The 15,218-nt window shown below is 32.5% G+C and overlaps 1 protein-coding gene across 1 annotated transcript in view; it reads left to right on the top strand.

Moving 5' to 3' along the window:
• LOC148944111 (tyrosine-protein kinase Src64B-like) overlaps positions 1-15,218 on the top strand; it is a 56,764-nt gene that overhangs the window by 25,609 nt on the left and 15,937 nt on the right. Inside the window, exons 5-7 of the mRNA XM_089100827.1 lie at positions 6,767-6,865; positions 8,059-8,312; positions 14,293-14,457. Of these exons, the coding sequence (XP_088956953.1) occupies positions 6,767-6,865; positions 8,059-8,312; positions 14,293-14,457 (518 nt within the window). The remainder of the gene's footprint in view (positions 1-6,766; positions 6,866-8,058; positions 8,313-14,292; positions 14,458-15,218) is intronic.

Genomic DNA, 15,218 nt, shown 5'->3' with positions numbered 1-15,218 from the left:
TCATTGTAAATAGACATATTGCTGTTCAGCATTGCCATTACTGATGCTTTTGCTTGCCAATTTTGTTTGGTCATATGCTTGTTTCGATTGGCTATCCATATTGGGCCAAAGGAAAAGCAGTTCATCCCCGAATGGGGAGGAAGATGTCATAACTAAGGATGTAAAGGAAATTGGAACTTCAACGGAGGGGGTAAAGAGTGAAGCTTAAATGAATTGGGGATGGAGAAGGAGCTCACGAAGTTGTGTCGATCTCATTTGGCTTGGTGCTGGAGTGAGTTGTTAGTAGTAGTAGTAGTATAACCTCTTTCATCACAGTCATCACTCGTGACACAGGTTTTATTATTGTGACCAAGTGCATTTGTTAAAGCTTTGTTTGAGAAAGCAATCAATGTTGATAGCTGGAATAACCCGCTTAACAATGGTCTGTTCCTTAGGAATATCCAGTGCTGGAAAAAATTGTGTTTATAGCCGGCTTTTCGCGGTATTTCCTTGTTAATAAATCATAGCAATCCCTGTTCTTACATTTTTTGTAACAAATTTGTGTGACCAAAGGCGATTTTATGGTTAAACTTCAAAATGGTAGATCTTCTATGACATTTTAGTTGAATTGTGTTTGCAGTTGTTGAATTGTGTTGCAGTTGAAACACAAAAATTGTGTTTTTAGCCCGCTTTTCTCGGTATTTTGTCTGTTAATAATTCATAGCAATCTCTGTGCTTACATTGTTTTGTAACAAATTTTTGTGAGGAAAGGTGATTTAACTTCAAAACGATAGATCTTCAATGAAATTGTAGTGTGAAAGCACAAAGAACCATTTCAACTAACTTCACACTTGCTATCCAGTGGGTGCCATGTCACTTTCAACACGCCTCAGAAATAATCGTATCAAAACAGTCACCGCAGAACGATTTAGAGGGGGTTATCATATAAACAAAAACAACAAGTTCTAGTGAGTTTTTAAAAGCCTAAAGTGGTCACAGAGCAATTAGACTCACTTCCACGCCATTTTTCAACTATGGGACCCTTCATCACGTCATCTACGTCAATGTTTCGAGCCAACAACTTTAATCATTATTTTCAAAAAATGAAAAAAATAAAAAAATAAAAAAATGAAAAAATGGACATGTATTATGAGAATGACAAGGAATTGATCCGAAAACTCAACAGGTCTAATTCATTATGGAAATTAAGAGGAACATCAAAACTCAAAACAAACGGGAATCGTTCTATAAATAAAAGGGACTACCAACCCCTTTACCCTTCCCCTGTCATCCACTATTTGTACTAAAGTACATCCAGTGCTTAACTAAAAACTGTATGGAGAGTTAAAACACAGTCAGCGATTAACTTTAGCGTAAAGAACGTGGAGTTAGGTCAGTGCCCCACCACCTCTCCGATTCTCATTCTCGCCTATTGCTTCATTTGAAAGAGCTTTTTTTGGTTTAATGTTTTTCAAAAGAAGACTTTTTTCTACAGTATCACAGAAAACTGATTCTTCTGGCCCTCTGTGGTACAACAAAAAAAGCTTAGAGACTCCACCATTTTCACAAAAAAAGACATAGCATAATAGATCAGTAGGTGCTAGGCATGAATAAAGCGAAAAGGACTTACCTCAATAAGCAACGAGAAACTTCTAGTTAGATTTGTGGAAAGTTATATCTACCTAATTTACAAGTAGAAAATAATTAAAAATGTACTTAAATTCTCGTCATGAATCATAGCTGTCCAAAATCAAAATAAACTAGTTATTTTTAAAGAATCAAATAAAATGTAGCATATATGCTTATCAGCTAGAATGCATCGATGCGTGATGTCGGAGAGCCACTTCAAAGTTTGGATATCCAACTCGATGTATTTCACTTGAAATCCATATAACAGTTGAAAGCCATATATCAGTCAGAGGGGTATACACATGCTAGCAATGTTATTTAGATGATGTAGGTGAATCGATCTCATTAGTATCGACGGTTGATGTCAGAGAACCAATTATTGTCTACACCAGTGGTTCTCAAACTGTGGTACGCGTACCTCTTGGGGTTACGCAAAAATTTATAGGGGGTACGCGGCCGGCCAACAAAAAAATTAAACAACCCTTTAACTCTAGGACTGGCAATTTTGTTTATATTTTTGCTACATTTTACTTAGTAACGGTAACTGAGAAGAGGTACCTAAAATGTTTTGTGGGTAAAAAGAGGTACAGTGTCTAAAAAAGTTTGAGAGCCACTGGTCTACACCACGTTTAAATACAATAAACGTAGCCTTTTGTATCTGAACATGAAAAATTACTAAATATTCCCTGGAAACCTAAATTTACATTTTTTGTCTTTCAACTATGAACCATCAAGCTGTAGTTGTATTCACGGTATTAAGGCAAGTGCTACAATTGCTTATTCGTAGCGCAAGCACGGAAAAAAAGAAAAAAACTTCAAAAATGTCTTTTACGCTGGTCGGCGCGGCAAGAGTTAAGTCTAAGTTATGAGTATTTACGTATTTTCTTATCGGTTGTTTGGATTATGGTCAAATTCTATTTAACATATTAATCTGAACATTTAATAAGTTGTGATAATTTTTTACCGACTAAAAAACATGACAAAGGAGAAAAAATTACAAAAGAATGATTTCTGATGTAAGTTAAAGCTCCTTTTCTGCTTGTTAGCTGTGTTTATTTTTGATTTTAAACTGTCGAAAAACGTGTCTTGAGGAATTAGAAATCACAGACAGGTGTCAAACAGTGGATCGACCTCTGCAGGGAACAAAAGCCTTATATTGTAGAAGATGATTTTTCAATCCATTTGCTATTTGTTGCAAATTTACTATTTACTCAAATATTTATTTAAAGAATTTACTTAACTATTATTTGCAATAATAGTTAAACTTCTATTATTGCTACGAAATAATCAGTGAAATCGCGCAAATTGCTACCGAATCTCACAAGAATAATCAATTCTTCACTGCAGTTAAATTTTGACCATTAGCTATTCACTTGATCCCTCAGTACAATTTTTTTTGCGTTTTTTTTTCCGCAAAAAAAAAAATACTGGTAAAAAAACATCTACAATCAGCAAAATCACTGCAGTTATCAGAAAAACGAAGTATGTGGGAACTTAGACCTATCTAGTATGAACAAAGTCCAATTAGGGTTAACGACCATTTTTGAACGCGGCCGCTTTATACAGCAAGTGTTGCTACTTAGAAGTGAAACTAAAGCTGCTGTCAAGACCAAATTGTTTAAAAATGACTCAACCGTCTTTCGGGCGATTTAAGGAGTATTACTCTGAAGAGGGTGCTATCAAGAGCCATCAAACTAAACAGTGGTTTAAAATCTTAGATATCAAGGAGAAAATTGCGCCCGTACAGTGGGGCAGCGTTGCCAACGCGGTACAATTGTACCGTTTTTGGTACAATTTAGAGGTCCTGGCACAGTGCAGTACATTGGGAATTTTTGGTAAAATCAGATTTCCCGATACATTTAGGTTTTACTTGCTCCTTTTTGACTCAAATATCTGTTTTAAGTTTTAGTTTATTGAAAATTTTCTTATTGTTATGGCAAATTTTTAAGAAACTGTTCTAATGGTACAAATTACTTTCTAGTGGTACAATTTTAATCGGAAAACTGGTACATTTTATTTCAAAACGTTATAGTTATATAGTTATTTCAAAGCGTTATATAGTTATATATATATAACTATATAATATATATAATAACTGTATAATACTATATATTTATATAGTATATATATTTATCGGTTTCCTAGTGCTTAATATAGTGATAAGAAAATTTCAACTCTAGCCAAGGGAGAGCAGAGCTCGATATGTCAGCTTAATATAGCACCTTAACGAAAACTTGGCCCTTTCTGATTGAAGTAGAGGAAGGCGAAACTTCTTGGAGCGATTGACAAGAAAATTTTATGAAAAGAGCTATTGTTGTTGGTCAAATGACATCACTGGTTAATTCTTCTTATATAATCCCTTTGTTGTTATATAATATAACATATATTATATGTTATATATATATATATATATATATATATATATATATATATATATATATATATATATATATATATATATATATATATATATATATATATATATATATATATATATATATATATATATATATATATATATATATATATATATATATATATTATATATTATATAGTCTATCAAAGAAGCCTACACTTTACAAAATGGTATAAATTCAATTCAGGTAGTCTTCAAGTATTTCTTATTTATTTATTACAAGGGAAATACAAATGTGAAAACCCTGAATTAAAATACAGTAAGTATATGTTTCATATATAATATATATAGTTATAATATATATAACTATTTATAACTATATAATATATATATAATATATACAACTATATATATATATATATATATATATATATATATATATATATATATATATATATATATATATATATATATATATGTTATATTATATAACATATAATATATGTTATATTATGTAACAACAAAGGGATTATATATGAAGAATTAACCAGTGATGTCATTTGACCAACAACAATAGCTCTTTTCATAAAATTTTCTTGTCAATCGCTCCAAGAAGTTTCGTCTTCCTCTACTTCAATCAGAAAGGGCCAAGTTTTCGTTAAGGTGCTATATTAAGCTGACATATCGAGCTCTCTTCTCCCTTGGCTAGAGTTGAAATTTTCTTATCATTATATTAAGCACTAGGAAACCGAGTTTTGCTCGGCGAAAAGATAGACTTTTTTTTATCTCTTTAAAAAACGACTTTAATTTAATTTTTTTTATTTTATTCGATGTAGAAAGTAAAACCATTAGATATTGGACGCCTGAGTATTTGTAATGTCATTCATTTGAAAAGTTTTGCCAAAATTAATTAAGGCCGTGAGCGAATTTTTACAAGTTGTAACCTATGTAAATCGTTTTTTTTTACACCGGAAAACGAATAAATATCTTATTAAAAACAATCTTGTTAAATAATTATTAAATGTTTGGTCCTCTAATATACAAATTATTCTTGCAGTTTTTCTGCAGCAATGCGTAGTATTTAATGCGAATTAATTAAGAATCAGAGACTCACTAACAACTATCAAACGGGAATGCCTTTCTATAAAAGTTAGGAATCAACTCATGTGTCAGCAAACAAGTTGTGTTCTGAAACTCCTCTTACTGTTGCTCAACGCTTTCAAACTTCAGGGGTTTTCTAATTTCAGTCAGCAGACGATTTATGACAAATATTAAGAAGGTTGGGAGGGAGAAACGAATTTTCTTGAAGTTGTAAGCTATCTAAAAGAGTCGTATTTTTTCCCAGTAAATTACCTTGATTCTAGTGCTGAAATGGGCTGTGCCTCCTGGCTATGTCAATGATTCTCTTATGTTCAGCAACTGATTTTTTCATAGCTTTTAATTGTATAAGCTTAAGTTAAGATACCAGAGGGAACGCGGCAACTCCCTCTCAATTGAACGATATGTGGAATAGTTCGTAAAAATTGATCTTTTCTTTTCTTAGAGCTAGAGATTCCGAAATAGCTTTTGTGCCAGTCGTAGCCGGACGTCCTGCACAGTAGAGGTAATATACACTAGCGAAATTTTTTTCCAAACATGACACACATTTCATAGCGCGTAATTCGGAAAGCTTCCAGACCGTCAGAGCAATAGATTCAGTTGCTACTTGGAATTCAATCAGATCGGCGCTAAACATTTGTCATTGCGCGTGCGCAATGGCGGGATCATGAAGAGTGATTTAGCATGTGTAGTTTTAGATATGTTTCAAAAATCCTAATGGAGAATATAGGACTTTTTGCTACTGTATATTACCTTTACTGTGACCTCCTGTTAGGTATGAATGATATTGTGGATGTGACCATGTTGATTATTTTTAAGCCTAGATTTCTCCAATTCCCCTTTTATTATGGTACTGACCAGTCTTGGGGAGATTTCTCCGCACATTTGATAAATCTCTGTCAGTTTACGAAGACCAGTCGTTTTTTTGTGTTTCGTGAATTTGTATTAACACTTATATTTTTGGACGATTTTGCAGACTTTTTTCTCCTTAGAAAGCTGTGCTCTAGTCAAAAAGACCCATCGTTTGGCTTGTTGGATTCGATAAATTGAAAAGTCGTATTCCAATAAATTCCCTCTCAGGCAAGGAACTATAAATATTAGATTCAATATTTCAAACTCCGGGCTAGAAAGAAGAGAATCTTTCTTCGACTTATTTTCATGCTTCTTTGTGTAAAGTCTAAACGTTTAATTCAAGCGGTTTAATTAGTATATCAGTATTAAAATAGGATAAATTACTCTATTCATTAAAAAAATCAGTTTATTGCCCCACGAACCTCGGAAGCATTAAGCTACCGCCAAGCACGTGCAAATTTTGAATGGAAGTTTCGAAAAAATATAGAAAAAGATTAAATTTATGAAAATATTAGAGAAATGTGAAAACTCTGGGGTTTCTTGGAATCTAGCCCCAAAGGACCTGATAGTTTTCGGCACCTAAAACTATTTAGTTTAATTTTGGCTGATTTTTCACCCCCTGTTTCTTTAATTTACCGTCCGCTACTACCAAAAACTGTACAACAGCACATGTAGGTGTTTTCATCAAAAATTGAATTTGCGATTTTTCCTAATTTTTTTATGATATATAAGGCTGTGTAAGTTTCCACTTATCTAATTCAAATAACCAGATTTAATTTTCAGTGTTATTGGCACTTAAAATAAGTAGATAAGCATTTAAATTTGAAAATCAAAAATTTCTTTCTTTTTTAGTGATGCTGACTGGTGGAAGGCAAGGAATCTTCTGAATGGCTTGGAAGGATATATACCTAGGAATTTTGTTGCTGAAGAGAAAACTATTGACATGTTTGAGTAAGTACTTATATGTGTTTTATAGTGTAGTTATAAAAATGTAGTTATGTAGTGTAGTTATAGTGTTTTTATAGTGTAGTTATAAAAATTATATTTATATTAGTGCAACGCCATCTAAAACTAAATTCCACTTAAATGGCGTATCACCATCTATTTAATTTTTTTTACGTTATTTGATGGCGCAGTGGGGTTGACCTCTGCTTGCTATTACGGGACTCAGAGATCGAAATATGCTGTAGCAACACATACAGGGCTGACGCAATGACCATAGTACTCAAGAAGCGTCGTTAATCCTATGCAACATAATTAGTTATTATTAAGTAACAATAATAATGAATTTGGTTTTCCCAAATATGTAGTAAAGGCAGGCTCGACGTCAGGAAGATGCAAGTCAAAAGTTTTTTGGATGTAGAAACTTATATTTTTACTGATTTTGACTTATTTATTTTTTAGTTTGATTAGTAATCACAACATTATTTATTCAGGCTTTTTATGAATTAACTTTTCCACTAAATATGAGATTTAATTTTCTTGTAACCAAGCACAAAATTATTTGCTGTTATTGTCATAATCTTTGTTTTGGCGTAAAATGTTTTTGTAGGCTACCCTCATGAATTTAGAGTAAACTTTTGAATTGGTGGAATCAGAAACTAGATTATAAATTTCTTGAGATTCTTCACAAGCAGTTCTTGAGGAATCCGTCAGCCATATGGCAAAGTTCTTGTGCACAACTAGTTACATAATTATGCACAAGTATAGGTAGTGACTACAGGCTTGTGAGAAAAGATGAAGCTCAAATTACTGTTTAGTCCCATCCTCTAGTATACCTGAAAACCAGATCACAGGAGTGAGTCACAACATTGTAATATCCAGTTCTTTGCTGACAACCAGTGTTGTCACATAATTTGTATATATCATTTAAAGTAATCACCCATTCTCCAAAATAGTGACTTGGTAGAAGGCCGTATACAGTAGTGCTTTTACAGTAGGCAAATACGGTGGAAAATGGGGAACTCTGGGGCGGTGCCTTTCCTCAAATGTCTCGTTATTTCTAGTATTTCCTGTTTTTTGTGCCCTCCCCCCAGAAATAAATTCTTGGACATATTCCTGTTTTAATTTATAATTTAATATACTGTGATTGATCTATTAATTTTTGTGCTTTTGTAGTATTTAATTCGTTTGTTTTTTTGCAGGTGGTTTTTTGGAACAATTTCACGAAAAGATACCGAGAAATTATTAATGAGTGTTGATCTACCTCGTGGTACTTTTATAATTCGTTTATCTGAACAGATACCTGGTGGTTTTTCTTTAAGTATACGTGATTGGGACGATGAAAAAGGATTCCATGTGAAACATTATAAAATTAAAGCTATTGACTCTGGAGGTTATTATATATCGACACGACAAGTTTTTAGTTCTCTACCTGAGCTTGTTGACGCATACTGCAGTAAGTAGCTTTTTTGTACTGATAAACTTAATTACCAAGGACAGTGTAAATAAAGTCTGATTGTTTCAATTGGTTAAGTGGGAACTTATACAACCATATGTATCTTTGGAAATTTGATGTTTAATTTTTAACGAAAAAAGCGGGAGTCAAATTAAAAAAAAGAAGAAGAAAAAACGTGGCCAAAAAATCAGCAAAAATAAGCTAAAAATATATGGCACCTATGGCACCGGTGAATGATCAAAATTCCTTTTTCTCTGCTTCGATTAGCTTTGCGAGTCATCTTTTTTCAATCTTATTCAACCTATGATGGTAAAAGTTAAAATTAGGTTAGATTGTGTTAGTTTAGATTAGGTTAGGTTAAATTTGGTTCTAAATATCAGAACTGGGTTAAAAACCTAACTTAAACTAACCTAACCTTCCATCATCAAACCTTGCATTAAATTGAAAAATATTGACTGGCAACGGTGACTAAATCCAAAGAGAATAAAAGGTATTTCGGACATTCATCAGTGAATGTCGACACTAACCAATTAGCGGATATTCACCATATCGTGTATATATATATATATATATATATATATATATATATATATATATATATATATATATATATATATATATATATATATATATATATATATATATATATTATATATATATATATATATATATATATATATATATATATATATATATATATATATATATATATATATATATATATATATATATATATATATGTATAGTAACGGGAGCCTGGCGGCTTCGCCGCCGGAGGACCCCGGCACATGACACGCGGCAGGCTTCTATATATAGATTCTTACTATCGCTTGTCTTCTAAACGCAGACAATTTGAGCCTTTTCTTGATGTCATGACGTCCAAATGGGCCTTAAATTAGAAGTGGTGCCTTTTTAAAATTAAATTTTTTATTGGACCTTTAACTTTTGCCTCGGCTTGTCTTTTGTCATTATGAAAGACATATTGCCGAACCTTTGTTTCTTTTAATTAAAAACAAAAGCTTCTTTTTATTCCAACGATTTATATAGTCCAGGTTATTGATTTTTCAAGGTATGTAAGGCATTGACGACCCCCTTTGTTTCTTTTGATTATTCGGGTGATGGCACAAAAACTTCTTCTTTTGCTTTGGCTTGTATTTTGTCATTATGAAAGACATATCGCCGAACCTTTGTATCTTTTCATTGTTCATGTGGTGGGACAAAAACTTCTTTTTCTTCCAACGATTTATCCAGTCCATACTTTTGATTTTCAAAGGTATGGTAGGTATTGATGACCTTATCCATGTCAAAATCCCAAACTCAATCATCATCGCTATCATTTTCAATTTTGACATATTTTGATTCTTGCTCTCCAGATTGATTTTCATTGACTCGCTGCTCTTCATTTTTGACTCCCTCACTTGTTCGGTGTCATAACACGCTCTAATTGTCGTTTTCGCACATCTTCTAACCGCCCGTGTATTTGCTCTTTATTTTCATTTTTGACACGTTTTTGGATTTTGATTACTTCAGACAATTTAGCAATGACCTTTGCTTTAGCTGTCCGTATCGTGTTGTCGCAGTTGATGGTCCAGTTTGTCCAATTTCACATCTTATCACGTTTGATAGTTCAGGTGTTGGTTCCAAAGAATCAGCATTTATAGTAACTGCAACTGCAAATTTTTGTTTTTTGGGCCTTCTAAAAGACATTATATCATATAAATAACTGTTGCGTTGAAAACTCAACAATTTTATGTATGCTATACATAACATCATATAAGAAAATACTTATATGATGTTATAAGAAATGCTTATATGATGCACTAACATAGTTCATGACGTCATTTGCAAAATCAAAATTAAAGTTATTAACGATTTTTACTCAGACTTCTGACCCATCTAGACCTTTTTTTTTTATGCGAGAATATCCCAAGATGCCAATTTTCCCGAAAAAATACGGAGCTGTTTTTGAGAACTTTATAAGGCATGGATGAAAAATTAGCAAAAGTTAGCTGAAAATACACGACAACAACCATCTTACGAAGTTTTAGCTCTCCTTTGAAGGTCGAGTTTTATTTGGGAATCAACATGTTGCTAGTGTTGGAATTTCTATTGGCGAAAAGTATTGTCAAGCCAAACTAATCAGTTTTGCTCATAAATCTTCACGGTTCAACGTGACAACACTGAAAAAACGGGGTGTTTGGTCTAAAAACTTCATGATTATGAAAACATCAAAAGAAAAACCTTAGAAAATTGGGGTTTTCAGGTATAAGTAGACCGGAGATAGGTCCATGGGTCAAAAATGTCCTTTGGACTTTCACGGGATGGAAGATGCGGCTATAGAGAAAACCGTACTATTTTTGGGGGGAACATTTAGTTATTATATGTTTTAGTAGTTTTTTAGTTGTTTTTTTTAGTTTTTTTTTCTACATGTAAGCTGAACCTATTGTTAGATTCCAGGGAACCCTACTATTTGATATAGATAATGTCTAGTTTTCTTAGCGTTTTGATATTTTTTAGCCTTCCTTGTTGGACAAGTAGTTTTGTTTCTAAATTTAAGCTTAACTTAATGTAAGATTTTTTTTTTATTTGATTTTTTTTTCTACCCAAAAGAACATTGAATGAAGAACTTTGATAATATTTTCATCAAATTCGTAAGATTATTGATTAGGTAAAACGTAAGCATTTTTTCATGGTTTCGGAAATGATGCTGCTACAAAGCATTTTCTAAACAAGGAGTTCGTCTTTTTTTCGTTTTTTCTTCAATGGAAGCATAAAAAAGACTTTGGAAAGTACCCCATAAAAAGGTATTTTTCAAAATCTAAAGGGCGAATATAGGGGGGAGATTCCCTCTGTAGTATATCTTTTGCATATTTTTATTCAGGTGAGGATAGTATTTCCTTTGAAATACCTAGTTAATAAATCGATCTCGAAGTATCTTTGTTTTTCGTTTGTAAGATTTGTAAGATATTGCAAGATGAAATATAAGAAACGATATTGTTTCATTTGGGTATTCTTATTTTTCTTTGCGTTTTAGTAAATTTTTTTAACATTTCTTGTTTGTTCAGTAGTTTTGTTTTTACATGTAAGCTTGGCCTAATTGAAGATACGGCTATGAAAGAATCAAAGTGATTTATTTGAGTATATTTAGTTTTTTATGTTTTTTAGCAGTTTGTTTAGTATTCTATTTGTTAAATATTTTTTCTTTCTATATGTAAGCTTAATCTGATTTAAGATCTGTATGTTGCGTCTTGTTAGGGCAAGATGAGATATAAGAAACGATACAAGATGATTTGGGTATATTTAGTTTTCTTTGTGTTTTAGTAAGTTTTTCGTTTTTTTTTAAGCTTTAACTCGCTCTTTACTTCCGAAAGTAAAACTCTGTTTCTTAAAATCAATACTTCAAATAAGATTCTAAGTTATTATTGGAAGAAAAAAGTTTTTAAAACTGGATTATCAAATTGAAAACTTGAAAGAGTAAAATTTAGAGAATGAAAGAGTAAAAACCTGAAAGAGTAAAAAGAGACAGTGGCGCTGTTACTCTAGACTCACAATTCTAATTGTGGAACAACATTTTTGTGCTCTAGATTGACAGTGGAACTGTTAGTCTAGACTCACAGTTCTAATTTTGGAACAGTATTTTTGTGCTCTGGATTGACAGTGGAACTGTCAGTCTAAATTCTCAATTCTGATTGTCAGTGAAACAGCATTTTTGTGCTCTAGATTGAGAGTGGAACTGCTAGTCTAGACTCACAATTCTAATTGTCAATGAAACAACATTTTTGTGCTTTAGATTGACAGTGGAACTATATATTCTACAATTCAATTTCAGTCGAAAATGCTTCTTAGCTGTATTATTTTGTCTTTTATTACGTTAAAACATTGGTTCTAAATTCAGAATTTATTGTCAAAAATAAACTAAATAATTTTTAGTAACAAAATAAGTAAATAAATGTTAATTAATAGATACTTTAAAAATAAATACTAATGCATAATAATGATAGATGAATAAATAATACTTTAATCTAGTAATCCATAATTCATGAATCCTATGTTCTCAATCTTCTAATACATTCAAAAAGAACGAGTCATAGGAAAAACAATAGAAGCTCCACAAAAAACAGCGGATATATCCATCTTTTGAAGTGTTTCAGGCTCCAATTAATTGATTGAAAAAAGGTAAATACTTATAAATTAGAGACAAATTTGGTGTGCAATTAGTAAATTGTAAAATATTATTTTAGGATTTCCTCTAAACTACAGATTTGTGGCATGATCCATTTTGATGACACATGTGTACAAATTTGACATGGAACATATACATGGTTTAAATTACTTGAGAAAGGGCCACAAAATGTGCATAAAAAGAACCCATTCTATTGTTGGGTGGCATTTTAAAGGTGGGAATTAGCAATTTGTCAACATTTGTTTTCAATACAAACAGTTGAAATTCCATGTTTGTCTATAGCATCTAGGATATTTTTTATAAAAAAAAATCTGAAAAGTAAGAAGAATAATTTAGAAAGACTGCTGATGCAAGTTGTGAAAGTGATAATGAGCAATGACACCAGTTCACAGAAATGTGTACGGGGGGCAATTCTCTTTTGTTTTTATTTGGTGGAAATGCCAGAAAAGGTATTTTGAAGTCGGGGGGGGGGGCAAAAAATGCAAAGAGGATGTCCCATTTCTTGACCCCCCTCCAGTTGGCGCTAGGTTTAGGCAAAATACTTGGAAACTAGATTTTTTGCCTAAAAATACTCCTTTTCGAGATCACGCTCTGATCTCTACAGTTTTGTACTTTCACATATGGGGGCTTTTGCATAGCACATCTTTTCAACGATGTATGAAGTCTAGCAAAATTAAATCTGTTGAAAAGTAAACTAAAGAAAGGTGTGTGCATATATGATAAATTATATTAATTCAAAAATTTGTGGTTCATTCCGTTCCTTCTTTTCTTCGAGTCGTATGTTTGGTTAAGTTTAAAATCTATAAATTGTTTTAGCTACGTCACGATTCGCTCGACTGTCCTTCATTAAAACAGTATGTGTAATCGTGTTCTTAATCTTCAATAATTTACTTCCATATTCGCAGCCATTGTGTTTCGAAAGCTCACATGAGGCTTGCAAACTCAAAGGGGGAGGGGCAATTTCTTATTGAGTTTTTTTTTTCACTGAAGATACCATAAGAAAGGTATTGTTTCGGAAATTTTAACCATTTTTATTTGTTTCTATGTCATTTCTAAAAACTTTACAACAGTATGATACATTCTCAAAATGTTCTGTCCATTTCTCTTCAACAACGTTTCCAATCTCATTTACGATACTATCAGCACCAAAGGCCTTATTTTTTTTAAATCAAAGGGCGGGGGGGGGGTTTCGTTTAATTTTATTCCATTAAGATACCAAGGTATTTTTCAAAATGTAGGGGAGGGTCAAAAAAAAATTCGTGAAGGCAATTGCCCATCCCCCCAGATTGGTGCCCTTAGCAACAGATCCATGCAGGTTTTTGCAGGGTGACACATTTGTTTTTTGAAGTTTGTCGCAATTGCTCCTGGTAAATGGATGAAACTATACAAATTAGACCCTTGGCATAGGTTACTAAAAAAAAAAAAAAAAAAATTCAATGCGGTTTGCCGCTTTAGGAGCTTGAAAATACACACCGTCGTTGTTTATGAATTAATTAATCATTATTTTTCCTGTATATCAGTGTTTATGTAGTTTAGTTTACCTTTATTTCTAACAGATAAATAAGTTTTTATCTTTTTTCTTACATTTATTTTTAAGACATTTATTAATACATAATTGTACTTATTTCTAAAGTAATTACATTTATTTTTCACATTCATTTACATTTATTTTTCTTACCCCTAGCTTGCTGAAGAAAACCGTTTTTCTTTGGTTTGCCACTTTTAGAACTTGATAATAAGCACTGTCTGTATTATCCTGTCTCAGCAATGATTATTAATTTTTATTTGTGTTTTTAGCGAACGCTTATGGATTATGTCATCGCCTGGTTACACCTTGTCCTAGACCAAAACCAACAACATGGGACCTTTCACCGGAAACACGGGACGCGTGGGAAATAAATAGAACTGAAATAGCTTTAATTAGAAAGCTTGGAAGTGGTAACTTTGGTGAGGTTTGGTATGGTAAGTTTTTGGTGCTTTTCTTTATTTGAATGTAGTTTTGTTTTTTATATATCTTTAAGTGCTGATGAAAATGACGAATATGTAAGTTATCATATAAGGACTAGTATAGGTCTGGTTAAAGTGATCTAAAAAAAGGAGAAAAATTTCCTAGAAATCTGATGATTTTTAACATTTCACTTCGCGTTAAGGCATTATTTGACGTTTTTGACAGTAATTGAATATGCTGGTGAGTGGTTCATATGAATAAAAAAGGACGATGAACTACTTGAGTTTTAAACTATTAGAAAAATTTCTTTTTAAACCAGTATTAATCATTTTTTTTTCTCATATCTAAGGGTAAGATAATCTAATCTTTACCTTCACCTAATTCTTAGCATTAATCCCTGTGGTTCAATCCCACTTTCTAGGACTGTGATGAGAGAAAGGTTGGGATGGCTTGAGCACGTTCTGCGGAGGAAAGATGACAAATTGCCAAAGATTGCCCATGTCGTCCAATCGTCTAGGGCCAAGCGAAAAGCAGGTCGTCCCCGGTTGGAGTGGAAGAATGTCCTAAGGGAAGATTTAAGGAAAACGGGAACTTCCTGGGAGAGTGTAAAGAGGGAGGCTTTGCATGGATTCGGAATGGAGGAGGGGCGTGCGTAGCAGTATTATCCTCAGGTGTCTTGGTGCTGCAGTGAATTGTTAGTAGTAGTAGTAGTTCTTAGCGTTAGACACTATAAATCTTGTAGTACCAAAGACATCATAATAAAGAGTTTGTCCTT

This window comes from Artemia sp. Qi Xiang Cuo, chromosome 14 (genome assembly GCF_049724085.1).
Source record: "Artemia sp. Qi Xiang Cuo chromosome 14, ASM4972408v1, whole genome shotgun sequence".
NCBI classification, from domain to species: Eukaryota; Metazoa; Arthropoda; class Branchiopoda; order Anostraca; family Artemiidae; genus Artemia; species Artemia sp. Qi Xiang Cuo.
The sequence above is the reverse complement of the archived record's forward strand: the minus strand, read 5'-3'. Positions and strand labels throughout refer to the sequence as shown.